This window comes from Chiloscyllium plagiosum, chromosome 17 (assembly GCF_004010195.1).
Source record: "Chiloscyllium plagiosum isolate BGI_BamShark_2017 chromosome 17, ASM401019v2, whole genome shotgun sequence".
NCBI classification, from domain to species: Eukaryota; Metazoa; Chordata; class Chondrichthyes; order Orectolobiformes; family Hemiscylliidae; genus Chiloscyllium; species Chiloscyllium plagiosum.
The window spans coordinates 49228912-49251900 of NC_057726.1; the positions used below are offsets into that span (position 1 = coordinate 49228912).

Below are 22989 nucleotides of genomic sequence, written 5' to 3' on the forward strand. Positions count from 1 at the left end.
TTTTGTAACTGCAAGATGAGCTGCAATGGTTTGCCAGTTCTCCTTAGCACCTTTCAAACCTGTGACCTCTATCATCTAAAAAGAGCAAAGGCAACAGAACCATCAAAAACCATCACCACCTGAAAGTTCCGCTCCATATCATCTTCACTTGGATTGATATCGCCTTTCCTTCATTATCGTTGCATCAAACCCCTGGAGCTCTCCCTGTAACAGCACTCTGTTCCTACACCACAAGAGCTGCAGCAGTTGAAAGGTAACTCCCGACCATCTCAAGGTAATTAGTTATTTGCATTAAATGACGGCCTGGTCAGCAACACCCGTATCCTGTCCTAGAGACAGACCCTTCAGTCCAACTTGTCCATGCCAACCAGATGTCCTAACCTAATCTAGTCCTATTTGCCAACACTTGGCCCATATCCCTCTAAACTCTTCGTAAGGTAAGCATGCAGATACAGCAGGTAGTGAAGAAGGCTAATAGCATGCTGGCCTTCATAACAAGAAGGATTGAGTATAGAAGCAAAGAGGTTCTTCTGCAGCTGTACAGGGCCCTGGTGAGACCACACCTGGAGTATTGTGTGCAGTTCTGGTCTCCAAATTTGAGGAAAGACATTCTGGCTATTGAGGGAGTGCAGCGTAGGTTCACGAGGTCAATTCCTGGAATGGCAGGATTAACTTACACTGAAAGACTGAAACGACTGGGCTTGTATACCCTTGAGTTTAGAAGACTGAGAGGGGACCTGATTGAGCCATATAAGATTACTGAAGGATTGGACACTCTGGAGGTGGGAAACATGCTTCCACTGATGGGTGAATGCTGAACCAGAGGACACAGCTTAAAAATAAGAGGTAGGCCATTTAGGACAGAGATGAGGAGAAACTTCTTCACCCAGAGAGTGGTGGCTGTGTGGAATGCTCTGCCCCAGAGGGCAGTGGAGGCCCAGTCTCTGGATTAGTTTAAGAAAGAGTTGGATAGAGCTCTCAAGGATAGTGGAATCAAGGGTTATGGAGATAAGGCAGGAACAGGATACTGATTGAGGATGATCAGCCATGATCATATTGAATGGTGGTGCAGGCTCGAAGGGCAGAATGGCCTACTCCTGGACCTATTGTCTATTGTATTCGTACACCCATCCAGATGCCTGTTGTAATTGTACCAGCCTCCACCACTTCCCCTGGCAGCTCATTCCATACACGCACCACCCTCCGCATGAAAATGTTGCCCCTTGGGTCCCTTTTAAATCTTTAGCCTCTCATCCAAAATCTATGCCCTCTACTTCTGGACTCCCCCATCCCGGGGAAAAGACCTTGTCTACTTACCTTGTCCTATGATATTAAGTTTATATCAGTAACAGTGATAACCATCATTCTGTGGATGTATTTAATTTGTTGTTGAATTTAAATTCTAATCTGCTGTCATTTTCAATGACTCGTGTGACTATTAGTCCAGATTTCTGAATTACAGTTCAAAAAACCGAACGACAGTGTTAGAGTGTCTTTCTAGCAACATTAGGTTGACGTTTATCTCTTTTTATACTCAGCAAATTACAAAAATATAAGTAACCGCTTACATTAGATGGAAACCCCCACAGTAATTAACAATTGAAATAAATTCTTAATTACGTCTTAGCCGTGCCATTGTAAATTCTGCACTTTCTCCAGTGAGCTTACTGAACAATGAACAACAATGGTCTCAGTAAAAGTTCAGTTACATAAGCTCAGTTGGCTAAATTACTGGTTTGCAATGCAGTGTAACGCCAATAGTGTGCATTCAATTCTTGCATCAGCTGAAATTACCATAAAAGACTCTCTTCCTCAACCTCTTGCCTTGCCTGAGGTGTGATGACTTTCAAGTGAAACCACCACCAGCTCTGTAATGAGAGAGCAGCCCTATGGTCCAGTAGGACTGTAACAACTTTATCTCGTTATCTACCTTGGTGGTTGGATCACTTGTTGAAAATCTTTTAATGCTTTTAAACATTGAAGTTCATGAATGATGTATATGTCAATTTACTCTTATTTTAAGTATTTCAATGATGTTGGATTGTGTGACAAATCAAGTTACTTACGTCTTTTTACAGTGCAGAGAAAGAGTGGGGTGATGGCATTCGGGGCCTGTCCCTAAGCGCAGCTCGTTATGCCTTGCTCAGGTTGGAAGAAGGTCCTCCTCACACCAAGAATTGGAGGTAAAATAATGAAATCAACTTAGCGCTTTCATTGTGCAAGCTCAAAGTTATTAATAAGATGGAATGAAGCTTGACTGTGTAACAATAATATATAAACATGATGAATTCATTTGAAAGGTGGCACAAATCTTTGTTTGTAACCCCAATCTGAGTCGACTGTGAATTATAATGATACAGGGTGCCCTTAAGCTCTGGCATGTTTCATGTCATTCTCCATTTACTATATCTGATGTAATCCTAGAGGTAAAATGGTTGCAGACTCATAATAATTTAGAAAGATAAGACAAAACTGAAGTCATTTGGCCCAGTTAAAACTATGCATACTTTTAATAAGAGCCCAGTGTTCTTTTTATATTTTATCAGTTTCGTATTGAGAAATGGCCTAAAAATTAGAGGTGGACCATCCAAGAATGAAATTGGAGAACGTTTTTATACTCTAACAGTAGTAGAAGTCTTTTTGGCATAATCAGCACTGATATTTATTTCTTTAATTCATTCTATAGTTATCTGCCAATGAGCTAAGCTGGAGTTTTGTTTAATTTATTAACTGCAAAGATACCAGTTGGACCTGATCTTATGTGATAATTTTGGGAAACCTGACTTGTCAGTTAATAATTGACAACACAAATTAAATCTGCAAATTTAGTACTCAGCTTGAGTAAATCCTTTCTTGAAGATCAAAGGGTGTTTTTTTTGTCTTTCTCAGCAATCTAGCTCCATTCTTTCTGAGCTCTGTGTCTTAGTCCTAGCAGTGTTCAACATTATCTTAACTTTAGTTATGTTGAATTTTCTAACTCTTCAATGCTTTCTTTCCTAGGCCTCAGTTGTTAGTTATGTTGAAACTGGATGAAGATCTGCATGTGAAGCATCCCAGATTGCTAACATTTGCCTCTCAGTTAAAAGCTGGCAAGGGTCTTACTATTGTTGGTTCTGTTATTCAAGGAAATTTCCTGGAAAATTATGGGGAAGCGCAGGCTGCTGAACAAGTATGACTTAAAATATATATATTTTTTTGTTTAAATAATCTCGTGGTCAAATCAAATAATCTCTAACCAAGAGTTATCTAGACTTGAAATTTCAGCTCTCTCTCTCTCTCTCTCTCACTGCAGGGATGCTGTCTGACCTGCTATGATCTCCAGCATTTGTTGTTTTCAGTACAGATTCCAGCATTTGCAGTTATTTTTCTCCTACAACTCAAATTGAACCCTGGTTAGACCCACTTTGAGTACTGTGAGCAGGTGTGGGGATCACAACTTAGTAAAGATATTTTGACCTTGGAGGGAGTACAATATATGTTTTACAAGAATGATGTCTGAACTTTAGGAGTTAAATTATGAGGAATGATTACACAAATTAAGCCTGCTTTCTCTAGAATTTAGATGGTTAAGGGGTGATCTGATTGAAGGAAAATGCAGCATAAATAAAAATAGACTATTTCCACTGGTTTGGGATTCCAGAACTAGGGGTATAGCTGGAGAATTAGGGCCAGAATATTCAGGATAGACATTAAAATGAACTTCGACATAGAAAGAGCAGTATATGTTTGGGACTACCTTCCACAAATGACTGAGGGTGCTAGATTAGTTGTTTAATTTTAAATCTGAGATCAATTTTTTTTTAAGGTAAGTAATATGGGCCAAAGGCAGGTATATGGAGTTAAGCCACAGATCAACCATGATCTCATTGAATGGTGGGGCGGATTCAAAGGACTGAGCAGCCAACTCCTGTTCCTATATTCATAAGTGATACCTTAGAGGAAGAATTCCTGGAATATCTATGGGATGATTTTTCTAGATCAATACATTGAGGAACTAACTAGAGAACAGACCATCCTAAGTTGGATATTGTGGAATAAGAAAGGAATAATTGGCAACTTAGCTCCGAAAGGCACTTTTGGGGAAAATTGACCATTATGTGATAGAATTTTTCATTAAGATAGAGAATGATGTAGTTGATTCTGAAACTAAGGTTCTGAATCTAAATAAAGGAAACTACAGTGGTAAATTATGAGCTGGCTATGATAAATAGGAGAACATTACTTAAAAGAATAGGGTTAGGCAGTAGGTTGATAGACAATTATAAACATTTAATGGCCTCAAGTAGAAACTGAAACAGGTGTTCATTCCTGTCCGGCACAAAAATCAAACCAGAAAGGTGGTCCGACCAGGATTAACAAGAGAAGTTAGGTATAGTGTTAGATCCAAGGAAGGTTACATCCAAATTGGCCATTAAAACAGTAGAACTGAGGATTGGGAGCAGTGTTCTTTCTTCAAAAAGGGACTGAGTAAAAATTAGAAAATGGAATGTGAAAGGATACTTGTGAGGATCAGATAAACTGGTTAATTGTAAAAGCATCTATAGATATGAGAGAAAAAGATTTAAATAAGACAAATGTAGATCCCTTACACTCAACAACAGATGAAGCTTATAATGAATAAAAAGGTGATGGATCAATTAAATGCAAATTTTGTTTCTGCCTTTACAAAGAAGGACTCAAATAACATTCTGAAAATTTGGTAATATAGGGTCTGGTGAAAGGCAGGGAACTAAAAGAAATCAGTATTGGTAAGGAAATGGTATCAGGGAAATTGATAGGATTAAAGGCAATAAATCACAAGAACCTGATAATCTCCGCTTCTGCATATTTAAGGAAATGGCCCTAGAAATAGTGGATGCATTGGTGGTCATCTTTCAAGATTCAATGATTTTTAAAAAATAAAGGTGATAGAGTGAAAACAGGTAATCACTGCCCAGTTTACTTGACATCACTAGTGAGGAAAATGTTAGCATCAATTATAAAAGATTTATAATAACTTGGAAAACAGTGACAGGATTGGACAAAGTCAGCATGAATTCACAAAATGGAAATCATACTAGACAAATTTATGAAATCTTTTGAGGATGTAGCTCGTTGATTTGATAAGGATGGATGTGGTTTACTAAGACTTTCGGAAGGCCTTCAATAACGTCCTTCATGAGAAATTAGCAAGGAAGTGCCTGGGATTGTGTGTACTGTACTGACATGGACAGAGAACTAGTTGACATACAGACAATAAAGAGTTGGAATAAAAGAGCCTTTTTCTGAATGGAAGGCAGTGACTAGTAGGATACTGCGAGGATCAATGCTTTATCCCCAGCTATTCATGAGAGGGAAGAAAAGGTAATACCTCCAAGTTTGCAAACAAAGTTGGGTTGGAGGCTGAACTGTGAGGAGGTTGCTTCAATGTGATTTGGATTTTGAGTGGGTGGGAAATGAATGGCCACTGAAGTATAATGTGGATAAATGTGAACTAGCAAAAAAAGACATTGTTATCTGAATGGTGATAGATTGGGAATGGGAGAAGAGTCAATGAGATTTGTGTGTCCTTGTATGCCTGTCACTGAAAGTTAGCACATAAGTGCAGCAGGCAGTTAAGAAATTAAATGGTGTTTCATAGTGAGAGGATTTGAGTACAGGAGCAGGGATGTCTTACTGTAGTTGTTCTGAGCCTTAGTGAGACCACACCTGGAATATTGCATGCAATCTTGGTCTCCTTATCTGAGGAAAAGTGTTCTGGCTATCGAGGGAATGCAATGAAGTTTCGATTCCTGGATGGCAGGACTGATGTATGAAGAGAGGCTAGATCGCTGGAGTTTAGAAGAATGAGGAATCTCCTAGCATCTATAGAATTCTAACTAAATGAGACCAGGTAAACACAACAAGGATGTTTCCGTTGACCAGAGAGTCCATAACTAAGGATCACTGTCTAAGGATACAGGATAGGCCTTAAGAACTGGGATGAGGAGAAATTCCCTCATCCAGAATAGTTAGACTGTGAAATTCTCTTGCCATAGAAATCATTTCAGGCCAAAACATTGTATTTTTGAGAAGGTGATTGATATAGTTCTTAAGGCTAAAGGGATTAAAGGTATTGGGGAGAAAGCAGGAACAGGGTACTGAGTTAGCTGATTAGCCATGATTATATTAAATGGTGAAACAGATTCAAAGGTGCCAAATGGCCTGCACCTGCATCTATATTCAATGTTTCTATGAAACTTCCACATTGTTGGAGATAAGAAGTCGAAGCTTTTTATCTTGCACTTATCAGGACTAGAACACAAGAAACAAAGTTGAGAAAGAAGGCACCTTTTGATACAGCCACAGAAGAGGATGCTAATTTGTTCAGCCATACATCCAATCAACTGATGAACTGTAGCAAAAAAAATTCTGTTGACCATTCTACAGCTGGCAGCATGCCAATCATGCTCAACCAGGCCTTGTTTGCAAGCCTCAGAAAAATATATTCAAAATTAGATATGAATCTTCTGGTGGAAATCATTTATTAAATCATCCCAAATTGTATTATTTGTGTGCTAAACCTAAATACATAAGACCTTTGGGTTGGACCAAAGGGTCTGTTTCCATGCTGTACATCTCTATGACTCTATGACCTTGTTTCATGTGGGCAAAAGGAATGTTTATTTTCCTGCGAACATTCAAATATTTTGTTACATTATTTATCCATTCATGGGATGTGGCCATTTTTTTTCAAAGCTAGCATTAATTGTCCAGTCCCTGACAGTCTGTAATGTTGTGATGAGACACCTTCTTGAACTTCTGGTCAATGGTAAACCCCACCCCTCAATGACGTTGATGTAGGAATTAGTGATAGTAATGGCATAAATGCTAAGGGGCAAAGGTTAGATTCTCTTGTTAGAGATGACCCGGCACTTAAGTGGTATGAATGTTCTTTGCCACTTACTGTCCAGGTCATGTTGCAGGGAGCCAAGGACAGTAAAACATTGACTAATGAATTTCAGGTAAAGCTGATCACTCGCATCATCAGCAAATATTCCTACTTTTCACTTAATAATGGAGAAAAGCTCATTGAGAAAGCAACTGGAGATATTTGGATCTAGGATGCTACCATAAGGAAGTCCTACAGCAATTATCGAGGTGACTGATCACCACCAACAACCACAAATATTTTCTTCTGTGCTATGTATAACATCAATAAGTGAAGAGCTGTTTTTTTCATGATTGCCACTGCGTTCAAATTCACTGGGACTCTTTGATGCCGTTCCAAAATGTTTGGGATTCAGCAGCTGCAATATCTCTTTGAGCTGGTTTATTTTTGTGGACTTTCATAACATGTGTCCAGTCGTGGTCCACAGCAACCTTCTGTGATGATATCTTCTGTTCCCTGCCTCATTAATTTTGCAACCAGTCACTTCAGTACCATTCTTGTGCTCAGGAGCCAGGAGAGGTGACATTCACACATACAAGCCCTAAAGTCCGGCTGCACGTCAGTAATTGGTAGGGTTCAATTTGTCTTTGCAACAGTACACAAACCAATTTTTATTTTGGAAAGTGTAGTAGAAGGGTGTATAGATCAATTTAAATTAATTTTCTATCTTCAAATGAAAATATTTTGAGAAAATTTATCTTCTCACCATGCATGCAGGTGCACATTGCTGAGAATGCAGTCCAAGAACATGTAAAGGATCTGATTTTCAAATTCACAGAATAATTAGCAATTTTTCTATCATTTCCTAGACTTTTGTGAAATATATAATATGTATAGATTTCATAATGTAAAATTTTTCAAAACTGCTTTGGAAATGATTGTAACTATCTTGGTTAAATTTCCGAGTTAAAGATTTGTATAGCTATATACACAAAACATAGAAAACTCCTCCAGAGCAAATCTAACGTAGGTACATTGGTGATTTCTAAATAAAAACATTCATGATAGAAACCACATAGAATATATGAGCAGCAAGGTTGTTTGTAGTATATTTTATATAAATTACTTAACCATTGCAAACCATTATTGACTCAATTATCATTTGCTTCTCAATCTAGACGATCAAAAACATGATGGCAATTGAAAAGGTCAAAGGATTTTGCCAGATTGTAGTTTCTTCAAAGGTGCGAGAAGGTATTGCACATTTAATTCAGTCATGTGGTCTTGGTGGAATGAAGCATAATTCAGTTGTTATGGGTTGGCCCTATGGCTGGAGACAGAGTGAAGATCCCAGAGCTTGGAAAACGTTCATAGGTAAGATTTATTAGTGTCATCCTTTTTAGTGCATTTTATTTCAATATCATCCAAAAGTATATAATTTACCTTGCAACCTGTGGTAATCCTATCATCGATTTTAATGCATTGCATTCTGTGACACCATTACGTTAATGCTTCCAATCCACGCAGACGTTAGAGAAGTTTAAATCACAAGTTATGTATTGTTCAAAATACGTTTCCTCATCTTTTGCGCTATGAAACACATTTCGAGGGGAAGTTGGCATTGCTTACAATGGTCATACTCCTATGTCAAGTGAGTCACCATCATGCATTTAAGGCCATAAGAAATAGGAATAGAAATAGGCCATTCAGTCCATCACACCTAATTTGCTAATCAATGAGATCATGACTGATATAATCTCCTTCAATTCCCCTTTCCTGCCTTTTCCCCATTTTCTTCAATTCCTTCAAGTCTGTAGATGACACAAAAATGAGGGTTAGAAGTCAAGTGGTCAGGATGACAGTCTTCAGAGAGACAGAGACGAGTTAAGTAAATAGGTGAAAACCTGGCGGATGGAAAATAATGTTGGGAACTGTGAAGTTAAAATCATGGCAGGAAGAATAGATGAGCTGAATATTATTTTAAATGAAGAAATACTGCAGAAAGCTGCGCAAAAAATGGATTTCTGGATCCATAGGACCATAAGATAAAGGGGCAGATTTGGACATTTTGGCCCATTTGATTCTGCTCCACCATTCAATTGTGGCTGAATGTGTTTCTCGATCCCATTCTTCAACCTTTTCCCCATAACCCCACTGTTCCCTTACTAATCAAGAGCGTATCTATCACAGTCTTAAATGCACTCAAGGCCTCCATAGCTCTCTGTGGCGATGAGTTCCACAGATTCCTAATGGTAAGCTGACACAAAAACATTTTTAATGCAACCAAAAGCACTTTTAGCAAGTGTATTGAGTTTAAGCAATAATTCTGACCCCACCACTAATCCCTGTGGCAGTCTACTAGTTGCAGATTGCCATCCTTATTTCAATTCTGTCTTCCATGGGTTAGCAAATCCTTTATTTATGTTACCTGCAATACCACAAACTCTTATCATATAAATTAATTTTCTATGCAGTACATTATTGAACACCTTTTGGAAATCCAAATATATTGCATCTAAATGTTTCCCTTTATCTGTCCTGTTTGTTATCTCCTCCAAAGATTTTGTCTAATAAATTTTGTCTGGAATGGTTTTCCCTTCCCCTCCTGTTTCTTATGTTTTTAAACTGTATGGTTTTCCAAGTATTTTTTACTTGAATTTTGCTTAACACACTTGCTAAAAGTACTTTCGGTTGTGTTAACAATGTGGTGGAAACTTACCATTACGTATATCTGGCTATATTAAAAGAAAACATTATTAGCGCTGCCCATTTGCTTTGGTTCTTACCAGTTCTTTTGTGATTTGAATATGTAAACTAGTATCTGAACTATGATTTCATTTTGTAAACCTAGTTGTAAAACTTGTCAAACCCGGATTTAGAGTTATTCCCAAGATGGGAATTCTGTCTCATATTGTGTAACTGTTGGGACTTCACAAATAAGTGAAAAAAGTATCAATATAAAATTTGGACTTAGCATGAGGCAGATGCCAAACAATAATATTTAAGTGGAAAATTTATTTTCAGTGGCCATTATTTTAAAAAAATGCTGCTTTTCCCTCCTCCATTTTGACCACAAAATGAAAATGTGTGCATCCAAATTTTTAGATTGTGCTGTTGCCAAGCATGTAAAATTACCCCAGAACTTAAGCATTAATATGGTTGCATGGTGTTACAATATTCTTAACAGTTAAAACTCTCAGGACGGGAAGTTTACAAAGTGCAATCATTTTTGAGATGGAGCAAAGCAGTGGTACTAAGGTAATGTGAAAGGTCTAAATGGGCAAGAAATCAGAAATAAAGTTAAGAATACGTTTGCCCCAAAATGGGAGAGGAATAATTTGGATGTGACTATAGGAGATATGGTTAGTAAGTTTGCAGATGACACCAAAACTGGAAGTATAGTGGACAGCGAAGAAGGTTGCATCAGAGTACATCAGGACCTTAATCAGATGGCTAATGGGCTGAGGAGTGGCAGATGGAGTTTAATTTGGATAAACGTGAGGTGCTGCATTTTGGAAAGGCAAATCAGGGCAGGACTTACACATGTAATGGTAAGTTCCTGGAGATTGTTCATATAAAATCATAGAATCAAAGAATCCCCACAGTGTCGATACAGGCCATTTGGTCCAACAAGTCCACACCGACCCTCTGAAAAGTAACCCACCCAAACCCTTTCCACACCTATTACTCTACATTCCTCCTAACTAATGCACCTAGCCTACACATTCCTAAACACTATGAGCAATTTAGCATGGCCAATTCATCTAACCTGCACACCTTTGGATAGTGGGAGGAAACCGGGGCACCCAGAGGAGAGGAAACCCACGCAGACACTGGGAGAATGTGCAAACTCCACATGGAAAGTCGCTTGAGGATGGAATCGAACCCGGGTCCCTGGTGATGCGAGGCAGCAGTGCTAGCCACTGAGCCAATGCTGCCCAAATTGGTTCGAGTGCCTGCTAAATAGCAAATTTATGCTAAACAAATTGACAGGAACCACATACTGTTTTCTGAAGGTAACCACTTTGTAGTCAGATGAAAAAAGGTTATTTTGCATGACACAGTTAAACAGTAGTTGAAATTTTTCATAGTTCCTTGAAAGTAGAGTCCCAGTTAGACAGGATAATGAAGAAGGCATTTGGCATGCTTGCCTTTATTGGTCAGTGCATTGAGCGTGGGAGTTAGGAGGTCATGTTGCAGCCGCACAGGACATTGGTTCTACCACTTTTGGAATATTGTGTACAATTCTGGTCTCCTTCCTATAGAAAAGATGTTGTGTAACTTGAGAGGGTTCACAAAAGATGTACAAGGATGTTGCCAGGGTTGAAAGGTTTTAGCTATATGGTGTGTAGCTGAATAGGCTGAAGTTGTTTTCCCTGGAGCACTGGAAGCCGAGGGTGACCTTTATAGAGGTTTAAAAATTCATGAGAGGCATGGTTAGGGTGAATAGCCAAGGTCGTTTCCTTGGAGTGGGGAAGTCCAAAACTAGAGGACACAGGTTTAAGATGAGATGGAAAGCTTTAAAAGGGAGCTAAGGGGCAACCTTTTGACACAGAGGGTGATGCATGTCTTGAATGAGCTGCCAGAGGAAGTGGTGGAGGCTGGTACAATTACAGCATTTAACAGGCATCTGGATGGGTATATGAATAAGGAGGGTTTAGAGGGATTTTGGCCAAATGTTGGCAAAGGGACTAGATTAGGTTAGAATATCTGGTTGACATGAACGGGTTGGACTGAAGGGTCTGTTTCCATGCAGTACATCTCTATGACTGACCACCGGGGAGGTAATCGCCTCTTCAAGTAGGTAGTAAATGTTGGCGAGAAATATCAATTGCAACAATTTTTGAGTACCTGTTAACATGTAACATTAGCTTGAACTAACAAATATGAAGTAACCTTCAATATACCTAGAAGTATTTCCTCATCCAGATGAACAGCAGTTAACTTTTTTGACAGCTGTGAACAAGCAATTTTCAGAGATTAATCTTGAAGGTCATTGGAAGTTTGGAATGTGTCTGACAGTAAGATAATTGGCAATATGGATTGTTCATCAACAAATTGGTTCGGGTGCCTGCTGGGTGTCTAAAGGATTTTAAGACTAAATAGCAAACTTAGGCTAAACAAATTGACAAGAACCACATACTGCTTTCTGAAGGTAACCACTTTGTAGTCAGACGAGAAAAGGTTATTTTGCGTGACACAGTTAAACAGTAGCTGAAATTTTGCTAACCAAACAAATTCATGTTTAACACGACCTTGTATTCTTGTCAAGATAAATTGGTTTTTTTATTATTTCCTGCCTAGAGTTAATTTTAGTATGACTGTATTTTTGAGAAACGCTATATATACATGCCTCTCAATTTATCATGAGCTTTCAACAGGTTTCTACTGCTGATCAGCTCTCATTTTGAGGTAATGAAAGTATTTTGACGCCAATGACACTGATTCTACTCTTTAGACACTGTGAGAGTCACGACAGCTGGCCATCTAGCCCTGTTGGTGCCAAAAAATGTTTCTTTCTACCCAAGTAACCATGAACGCTTTACTGAGGGCCACATTGACGTTTGGTGGATTGTGCATGATGGAGGCATGTTGATGCTGCTTCCATTCCTCCTTCGACAACACAAGGTATGACTCATGTATGAAGCACACGGATCTTGTAGTGTGTGGACAAAAAGTAGAAATATAAAAGACTGAAATCTGAAAGGGCCAAATAAATTATATACAAACTACAATTATAAACATCACCTAACTGATACTAGTGTCAAACTTATATTTTATGCCAGCCGTCTGCTACATGCTAAGAGAAATTTGGCAATGAATGAATTAACTTTATCAACTTTATTGTCACATGTACTCAAATGAGTACAGTGAAAAGTTTATAAGTCACCACTTACGGTGCCATCTTCGGTCCAATCCTGAATTACAGAATAGAGGAATTAATAAAAAATATTACATTACAGATATACACGGGATGATCATGGATCAGAAAAAACAAGAAGCAAAGTCAAAAGGCAAACATTACAGCCTTTCTCCAAAGGCTGTCTGTAGCAGACCAGGGGGCCTCCACATGGTCTGATTGTGCATGTCTATTTTAAAAATATAGTAACTGACTTTTTTTTTTCCTTCTCTCTGTAGCATTTGCTATTTCATTTAACTGTCTATCTCATCTTCAACTGCAGTCTTGTCATCTGTCATCTTCCACAAACCTTAATTTTTTTTTTCCTCCTTATCCTCTTCCCTAAGGTCACAACTGGTTTTTCTTCCTGCAATCAAGAGTATTTATCAGATAGTCACTTTACTAACTGTGTATGTAGACTACTGAATTTTACTTTGAGATTCACCTTGCAAAAGCAACCATAACAATACTGCATGTCCTGCTTGAAACATTCTACTTGCTGTATGTTTACCACTTCATGCTTTCATTTTCACTTGTAAAACTTTCAAATATTCTTGCCCTACTTTACATGCTCCCATCAGTCTCCAGAAAACATTGACAATTATTCCAACATTGAGAACTTGTCTTTTTCTTCAAAAATTTCTTTCTAGTCAAGTTCAGTTGACTTCTAATCTTATGACTATAAATCAATTCAAGTAGACTAAGTCCAGTAAATTCATTTAAGGAATCCCTGGCAGCAAGTAGTAAGAAAGCTAATCCTTTCTCCCAGTCCCACAGGTATTTGTCAAACCATGCTACAGTCAAAGTTTTGAGAGTCTGATGGTATCTCTCCAAAGCTGCTTGTGTTCGCAGATGATAAGGAGTTAACTTAATTGTTTTACACACAAACTGCTAATGATTTCTGAGAAAACATTAGACATACCATCTGATAAGGGTTCTAATTTTATCTCAATTGGTAGTCCTTCACAAGTTTAAAAGAAATTGCATTATTTTTTTCCATCACTATCCTAGCTATAGTTGCCCTTAAAAGAATAGCTTCCGGGAATTGGCTTGCCATACCCATGATTAAAAGGATATACTGAGGCCCTGTTTTGAGTAATCATCCTACACAATCCACAAACGCTAGACTGAATGGTTTTTGATATAGGTATCATTGATGCTGGTTTGATTGCATGTTGAGGTTTTCCAACCATCTGACATGTTTTACACAACTACACTTTATCTTTATGAAGTCCTGGCCATGTAAAATACTTGTTTATTGATGCCTGCATGCTCTGTATTCTCAAGTACCCTATCACAGAAATTTCATGTGCTAATCTCAATAGGTCTTCACGATATCTGGCAGTACCACTATTTGATGAACAATTGTCCAATTTTTGTCCATGGGGCTGTGAACATATCTCCAGTTTTTCATCAGAACTTAGTTTTCAATATTATAAAACTCATTCACTCTCAGCTTCAGTGTGAATTGTCTGTGCTAACTTATTTAACTCTGGAGCTGCTTTCCATGCTGCAGTTAACAAAGATATGCCAAGCACTTTGTAATATTCTAATGCTTAAACAGAATTTCATTCATCATAACATCTACTTGTGGTATCACTCTGCCCATTATACACTATATAAAGATACATAGAATCTATAATTTCAACTTTTGTTTCTTTAGCCTCAACTGAATTGTCTTTGATCATAGACAAATTTCACTCCTGTTAACTCATTTCCCAAATGTAAATCAACTCCATTGGTTGGTAATTTCTTAACTGCCCTGATTATCACCAGTGAAGACATACTCCAGTACAATGGAACTAGGATATACTCGCCATCTATCCCATTTGTCAATACTTTGACTTTCATTGAACTCTCTGAAGATAAAACCAAATTCTTCTCCACCAAGAGTTTGAGTAGCCCCTGTAGTTCCTCACATAGTTGTGGGCTTGGATTCTTCCTTCAAGAAAAAGGGGTTAGCTTCTCTTTTAGATAAGCCCTTCATATCTTTCATCTAACCTATATACTTTGTTTACACTCACAGCAGTATTTATCTCTGGTCTCTTAAGCTGTGGTTGAAGCTACAATCTGTTCTGTGATATTTTCCTCATAAGGCATGAGTCTCCTATGGGACTGATTCTTATGAGAGACAATAAGTCCCATGGGTTTTCTTCACAACTTCCAACATTCTGAATGAATATGTCCTGTCATCTTGTGATGAAAACATCTTGTCATCCAATTTTCACCTCCACCCTCAGTACTTTCCCTACAGATTTGAGGAGGAGACCTTAGTGTTCCCAGCTATTCATTCCTTACCTTGGCTATTTGCCTTCCTTTCACTTTCCCATTTTTGCATTCCTTTGAAACTTGCGTGGATAATGGAAAACGCATTCATGATCTGGATTAGCTCATGATCATCAGCCATTATTGCTGCCTGTCCAGCTGTTGCAACTCTTTGGTCCTCAACATGGGTTATTATTATGGAAAGTAATGGGTTTTTAAATTCTTGTCGGAACATAGTTTTTCTAAGAGTTTCGTATGTGGTTTCATACGTCCAAATCCACCTGCCAAAAGTACTTTGCTTAACCTTTTCAAATTCAGTATAGGTTTGGCCTGGCTGCTTCTTTAAATTACAGAATATTTGCCTATGTGGATCAGGTACGAACTGATTTGCAGTCAGTGTGGTTTATTTTTATAGCATTGTTATCCCAACAAACTTTCACTCACAGGGAAGTGTAAATTTCCTGTGCTTTACCTGTCAATGAACTCTGCATGAGCAATGTCCATCCTCTTGTGCCCAATTAATTTGTCTAGCCATTTTCTCAAATGGTCTGAAGGGCCTGTGCAATTCTAAACATTCCCTTATTGGACTTCAAATTATGACTCACATTCACCCCACCAGAGCCTGCACCTGATATCTCCTGTTTCAATTATTATTTTAAACTTGTATTTACATTTTCTCTCTTCCCTTACTTTTCTCAATTCTAGTTATAGTTTTCTCATTCCCATTCTTATCAATTCCATTATGATCTCCCTTTTCTTCTCACTCTGTGCCATCTCTATCTTAAATTTCACCTCATGATAAAGCTGCTTTAATCATAATTGAATATCATCTGATTCTGCTATTTCCCCACCTGGAGTACTGCTTTCTTTTGTGTTTCCTCTAAGCCCAATTATGAACCATCAACTTATGATTCCACACGTCAAAATTCTAATCCCCTTATAAACACCCCCTTTCATGCATATGCGAACGCACACACATGCACACACAAAACGCACACAAACAAGTAAAAGAAACACATGTGTGATGAGTGGAGGAAAAGTCTGGACTTTGTAAGAGCCACCACTAGGTGCAACTGCCGAGGAAAAAATAAACCAGCTTTCTTCAGCCTTAAGTTGGTTTTTGCTACAGAGAAAAGAGACAGCTCCTCACCTTGCAGCGACCTGATAGCTTCTCCCAGGCAGTCACATAGATGTTGTCAGGCAGAGACCTTTGCTATTGAGCTTTGGTCTAGTGAGCATTTATCAATCAGTTACTTGTTGCTGGTTAAGCCTCCAGTGATACACAGCCCACTTGCTCCAGCACCTAAGTTTCTACTATTGCTTGAACTGGAATTATGTGAACAACACTTAAATGGATGTCAGGTTACTTGCTTTTAAAAAACAGCAATCCTTCCATGACTCCTGGTTTTTAAAACCGTTCATTTCCCATTTAGGTTCACAATAAAATAAAAATATACTGTTTTTACACTTGATATGGATTCTACAACATGGCAACAATTTATATATTTTTTAAAAATCATATGAAATATATTTTGTAAAAGCAGTGGGAGAAAAAGGAATGTTGTGTTTAAATTCATTGTGTTAAGTACAAAATGCAGGGATGTCTAAAAAGGAAAACACAGTGTACTAGTCTGACTTTAAAAAATGCTTCTTAAATGAAAAGTACAACTGTCTGATGAGAAATGAAAGTTGTGTTCTACTTTTTTATCAGAATTCAAGCCCCTTTGTGGAAATAATGTTCAGTGTCTTGTGTTCTTGGATGTTGTTTCAGTGGCTGCACAGATATTAAAGCTGATTTGCTTGTAATTCTGCACAGGTCTGGAAAAAATGTAGAATGCGCATTTTCACTGTAGCCCAAATGGATGACAATAGTATTCAAATGAAAAAGGATCTTGCAACATTTCTTTATCATCTGCGCATTGAAGCAGAAGTTGAAGTCGTTGAAATGGTAAGGAGCAAACCTGGGAGGACACAGTCTGCAGAATTAACATTTTTTATTAATAAAAATAATACACACTTACAATAATAACATCACATTCTGTTCTCAGCACGGCAGTGATATTTCAGCTTATACTTATGAAAGGACTCTTATGATGGAGCAACGGTCACAGATGTTAAGACAAATGAGGCTATCGAAGACTGAGCGAGAAAGAGAGGTAAACTGCAATAACTTTAGTCTAATTTGTCAAGTTTCTGGATCTGTGCAGATCTACAAAGATTTTGTAAATTATCACATCTGTTCTGGCACGTTATGTAGGCAATAAATATTCTCAAACTAAGTTTATTGATTTTTGGTTTTGTTTTTGAACTTGTTCCATGACTGTCACATTTTGAAACAAACTACCTCTTTGAAGATATCTTTAAAATATTATGATCTCAGCTGATGGCAACACTGGACGAATCAGATCCTAGAAGGAAACCTGACTTGACAATATGTTATTATTATTATTATTATTATTATTATTATTATTATTATTATATTTTAATTTTTGCAGTTAATTAACATAATGGCTAGTTACTGAAACTTTGAGGGTGAAGATCTTCTTTAACAATATAATGTAAGTTTATTACAGAAAAGAAGAAATAAACAACAAAGTCGTGAAGTTAGAAGGCAGTTAGAAAGATCTTAACATTAACATCAAAATGAAGTTACAACACCAGCAGTATCCATTTAATTTCTAGATAGAATAGTCAGAGACAGAAAAAGAAACCTTCGTCCTTTGCATCCGTGTGATATTGCTACAGTCATAGTACATTGTTATAGACAATCACTCGTAGAGAAATGTCACTCCTAATAGTTGAGACCATTTTTTAATGATTCCTTTGAGTCTGCTGGGATGAACGTCTCTAAATTTTGGATTTGAACTTTCTCAGTTCTAACGATGTGACAATTTCTAACCTAGCTGTCCTAACTAGAGACCAGTGCTGTTCAGATAACTGGTTCCCTTGAAATGACTTGATTCTCCTGCTAGGATAAACTGTCCTACCTTCTGAATTAAGCTCTGGGCTCTGCTGAACCATAAGCTTGAATCTGTGTTCTGAAGTCAAAGCTAAACTAATTACCTTAATGTGTTTACTTATCATTCCCCATATTAAATGATGATATATGGTGTGGATATGACATCTTTGTCTTCAGAAGCATGCAGGTCCTCATCTAATTTGGATATATTACAGCATTCAAACCACGGTGTCTGTCTGTGAGATATTTTGTTTGTTGAAAGCCCTGCTCACTTGATTTTAATGACTTTACAAAAAGGTGGTTTACTTGATGGAGACTGCTCTCGGTTCAAACCCTTTATGTAATTGTAATTAGTAACAAAGTGTTTTCTAGTTTCCAAATTGAGGTACAGGTGCTTCTCAAACTGAGCAGTTACACTTGCAAACAAGCTTGATTGAGTAGTTTATAGACTCTACAATCATAATACGTTGTTTTCCTTCTGTGATTCCAAAGGGCAAAAGGCTGGGAGTAATGAGGGTGCATGTATGAATAAAATCGAACGTCAGTTTCTGTTTCCATTCTGACAATGGCACTTTGGGTTATAACAAACACAATGTTTTGCATATGTTATACCATTCTGTTTCAGAAATGTAACTTCCCTAGGACTTGAGATCATTGCTGTCCACTGCTATATAATGTGTAGCCTTGAATGCAAATAACCAACCAGGTTCTCTTTGTTTCAAATACATGGTCACTTAATCTGTGCCATATATATTTTGGGTCTGTGATCCTCGTGACACCCAGAGGTCAGGCTCCTTTTATTGGAGTACAGCTATTAGATTGAGAAGTTGGCATTAGGCTCTGAGCACAATCCTATAATACAAAATTCCTGTCTGTCTACCTTGGCTTTTGGTAAAAATGCAGGATTCCTATTGCTAGCATCATACAGTCAGGCTATTCCATTGTAAAATATCTCTGCTTGCCTGTACTCTTTATCGTGGATTAATTATGGATCTGGTAACAATAATGATTATGTTAGTTGTTTTAATTTTTTATTTACATATACATAGCAATTAGTTCAAACAGTCAGGAAAGCCCAGTTACAGATGATCAAGAGCCAGGAACTGATTATAAGTAGAGATTTGGCAAGCAACAAGTGGCTGGCTGAATGATAATTGATCATGGTTTCTCAGATCAATGACAGTGGCCTTCTACGTGGCAAGATTGATTCCCAGGCAACTGAACAAATCAGGGCAAACATGTTCAGGTCAGAAGCAATCAGACCTCCAGAAAGCAACGATCTGTATTTAGATTTGTGGGCATTAATTGAATTCCATGTGTCGTTAGTGTCTGGCCTTGTCATCTGTTGTTTCCTCTAGGGATAATGGAGGAATTGAATCCACAATTCCAACTAAACTTAGTTTCTTGTTTTTACAAAGATAACCTTTAAAATACAGTTTTTCAAAATTCATTAAACTGTCATGGAAACACTTTTATAATAGGACTGAAGTTTGTATCATTACCATCAGCAACAGAATTGCAATCCTTCACAAGCTGTAACTTCATGGCCTATCATATCTACCTTCTAACTGCTGACCTGTGAACAATGGATGTTGTGATATCATACCCAAGTGCCCAGCAATGACCATCATCCATTAAGAGCAGCTATAACCATCTTATCTCTATATTCAATGACATCACCATTGACGAGAGGTCTGTCTGCACTAGACATGCCAAAACTGTTGCTAAAACTGCATGTCAAAGGCTGCAAACTCTGTTATATGTGATTCAGCATCTGACTCCCTACAATTATTTACAAGACAAAAGTTATGACTGTGAAGGCGCTTTCTCCACACATTTAGTTAAGTGTATCTCCAAATGCAAAGGAAAGTAACACAATTCAAGGCAAAGCAATTAACTGTGTTCTATTTCAGAAAGCCAGTATACATCTCTAAACAAACTCTCTAAACACTCAATAATACAGTTCACATGCTTAACTGGCACATTATCCACCACCTTAAATATTAATTTCATGCACTACCAATGCACAATTGTGGGTGTAAGACATAATGTAACTTTATGGTAGCTTCAAGAACACCCTGCAAACCTTTTAGCCACCTAAAATAGCAAGGCAAATGGTCATATAGGAACCCAGCCATCTGCTAGTTGTTGTCTTCAGTCATGCACTTTCCTGATTTAATTATATTGCTGGCCTTTCACCTGTCACTGATTCCAAAACCTGAAATCCCCAAACTCTGTCCCTGACCAATATCTCCCCTTAACTTAGAATTCTGGGTGTACATGCAACATTTCAAGACACAACCTTCCATGACCTCTTGCAAGCATTTAGCAATAGGAGTAAACGCTGACCTTGCCAGCAATGCCTATTCCTCCGAATGAATTAAAAGCAAATATAGTTAGAAATTCCATTTTGCTTGCTTACTTCCAGGCTCAATTAGTAAAGGACAGGAATTCAATAATTCATCAAGGAATTGTTTACTCGGATGAAGAAGAGGAGATACATGTTTACCCTGACAGAATACAGATGACATGGACAAAAGAAAAATGCGAGTCTGAAAGAAATCGCACTCGAGCCGCCACACCAAACAGTTTCAGAGAATTAATCAGTATTAAACCGTAAGTGTCAGTCCTGTCCCTTGGGAGACTATTTATGTGAATTATAAATGTTAAGTTTCCTCTTAATGTATTGTTGAACCATCAGCTAGTTATACCTTTTTTTCCCTGGCTGATCATTTAGAATTGTGAGGAACAACCATTCTTTTGTTAGTATTCCTAAACCTGCTAATAGTATCAAAGTCATTAAATTATATTGTTCAATAGTGACACCAAATTTTATAGACTAGTCATTGTATAAAGTTTGATTACTGTGGTTGCACTGGAACCTAGTTTTTTTTTAAACTGCCATCACGTGACTCTTGCGAAACTGTAAACTGCACTTGCCAAATGTGATTTCAACCCATAGTTCAGTTTATAAGTTAATTACTGGAACACTGATTGTGGAAATAGAGGAATTGTCACATTAACCATGATGCATTGATTTGATTTGTTGGTTTGCTTTCTTCATTCATTGGTCCTTGAATTCTAGAATGCGAAGTTATAAGCCATTGCCCTGTTTTAGTGGTTGATGTTTGGTCAGTTAGTCAAGTTGTAACTTTGAGTAATTTGAGAATAGCTTGTCGCCAGGTTATTTTATGGCTGGGAGGTAGAATTACAGAAGATTATAGTATAGAAACATGCCATTCAGTTTATCCAGTCTAGGCTTGCCTTTTCTTTCATAAGTCTCTTCTTTCAATCACACTACCTTGTTCTCATGATCTAATATTTTACTCCTTATAAACAATTGTCTAGGTCTCTGTAAATAATATTTCTGTACTCCACATCAGCAATAGTTAATATCTGAATTCTATTTTTAATATTAGTATGGAAAAATATCTGAGCTCTAATTTACTGTTTGATTATTTATCTAAACCTGGGTTCCTACTTACCACCTTGCTGAAAAACAATCCATCACTCAGTTTTAATCCACCTGTGTGGACATGTTATGACACACCTCCATAGCTAGTGCAACTTGAACCTTGAACTCCTGGCTCAAAGAACCCCATGCATCACTGTTTATCTTTATATAGTTATCAGTGTAATCATGAACATCTCCATCAGCTCATCCCTTATTCTTCCTGGTTTTCCTGAAAAAAAGGATTAGTTTCACACCTCTCATTTCAGGTAATATTTAGAATATTGACACCTTTTTATTTTATTTACATTTCTTCAATAGGGTTCCTAAGACAACCACAATATTTCAATTAATGCACAATAATTTGATCAATTAATAAACATTTCAAAACTAGAAAAATTTATAAAGTGCCAATAACATGTTACCACTTATTTAAGTTTTTGGAATAAGACCAAATTTTATTTGTTGTTAGTGCTTCTGAATGGGAATTGGCATATTTGTACTTGGCTTATGAATATCATGGAAGCATTGTTATTTTGGAGTTTTTTTAAGGTTAGCTGACACCTCAAGTCAGTGCTACTTGCTGCTCCATTAGAAAGTTAAGAGGGTGATTCACTGAATCTGCAGTTACATTGCTCTAATTTATTTTCCTTAATTATATCTCTTGGAGCTTTACATTGACTGAAGTCATCTGAATTTCGCAAAAACAAAACCAATATGTTCTGGAGTTCTGCTTTGACCTTTTTCCTATGAGCAGAATTTACCCCACCCAAATAATTTGAATGTTATCAATCGGCCTCTTGCCTTCCATAAATATTTAATAGAAACATGGTGAAATATACACAGCAATGGTTTTCACATGTACGGTATTCTGACAGTATCTCTCACCTCCCTCTTCCAATGTTGCTAAATTATCACATTGCTCGCGTCCAGTGCTGGCTGAACAGAAATTGTTTTCAATTAAGTATTAGGAATACTTAAACCATTGATTTTGGGCATACTCCAAACTCTGTCTCCAGCTACTAACTGTCATCCATTTCCCTAGTAGCAGTCTGAGAAACAGCTAATCAGTTTGTTAACTTGGTGTCACATTTGAGTATGTAATAAACTTCACCATTAAATGCATCGGTTTTTATCTCTGTATCAGCATCTGATGACCACTCTATATTCACTCATCTGTAACTGAAATACTCGTTCATTTATTATCTCCAGACTTGACTATTCTAATGCACTCCTGGCTGCTCTCCCATATTCCACCTCCACAAACCTGAGATTATCCAAAATTCTGCTGCCCATGTCCTTGCCAAGTCTTTTTTTCCCCCTTAATGTCACTCTGTTCACTGACCTACGTTGGCCCTTGATCAAGCAACAACTTGTGTTCCAGTCACTCTTTGGCATTGTTCTTTTCTTAAAATTTTCTGCAGCCAAACAATTGAGGTACTGGTACTTCTCAATTTCTGGTCCCATAACCGCCTCAACTTTATTTGCTCCGCCATTGACATCCATGTCATCAGTTGTCTAGGCTGTAAACTTTGGAATAACCTCCCTACACCTTGCTGTCTTTC

At 37.6% G+C, this 22989-nt stretch overlaps 1 protein-coding gene across 4 annotated transcripts in view; it reads left to right on the forward strand.

The window, feature by feature from the left end:
* Positions 1–22989, forward strand: part of slc12a4 (solute carrier family 12 member 4) — a 165176-nt gene that overhangs the window by 114246 nt on the left and 27941 nt on the right. For all 4 annotated transcript variants that reach the window (XR_006314143.1, XR_006314144.1, XM_043707018.1 and 1 more), the window contains exons 16-22: positions 2079–2183; positions 3001–3169; positions 8029–8224; positions 12309–12478; positions 16831–16962; positions 17063–17170; positions 20402–20589. Coding sequence is in view for 2 of the 4 variants with exons in the window: in XM_043707018.1 (XP_043562953.1) it covers positions 2079–2183; positions 3001–3169; positions 8029–8224; positions 12309–12478; positions 16831–16962; positions 17063–17170; positions 20402–20589 (1068 nt within the window). In the remaining 2 variants the exon portion in view is untranslated. The remainder of the gene's footprint in view (positions 1–2078; positions 2184–3000; positions 3170–8028; positions 8225–12308; positions 12479–16830; positions 16963–17062; positions 17171–20401; positions 20590–22989) is intronic.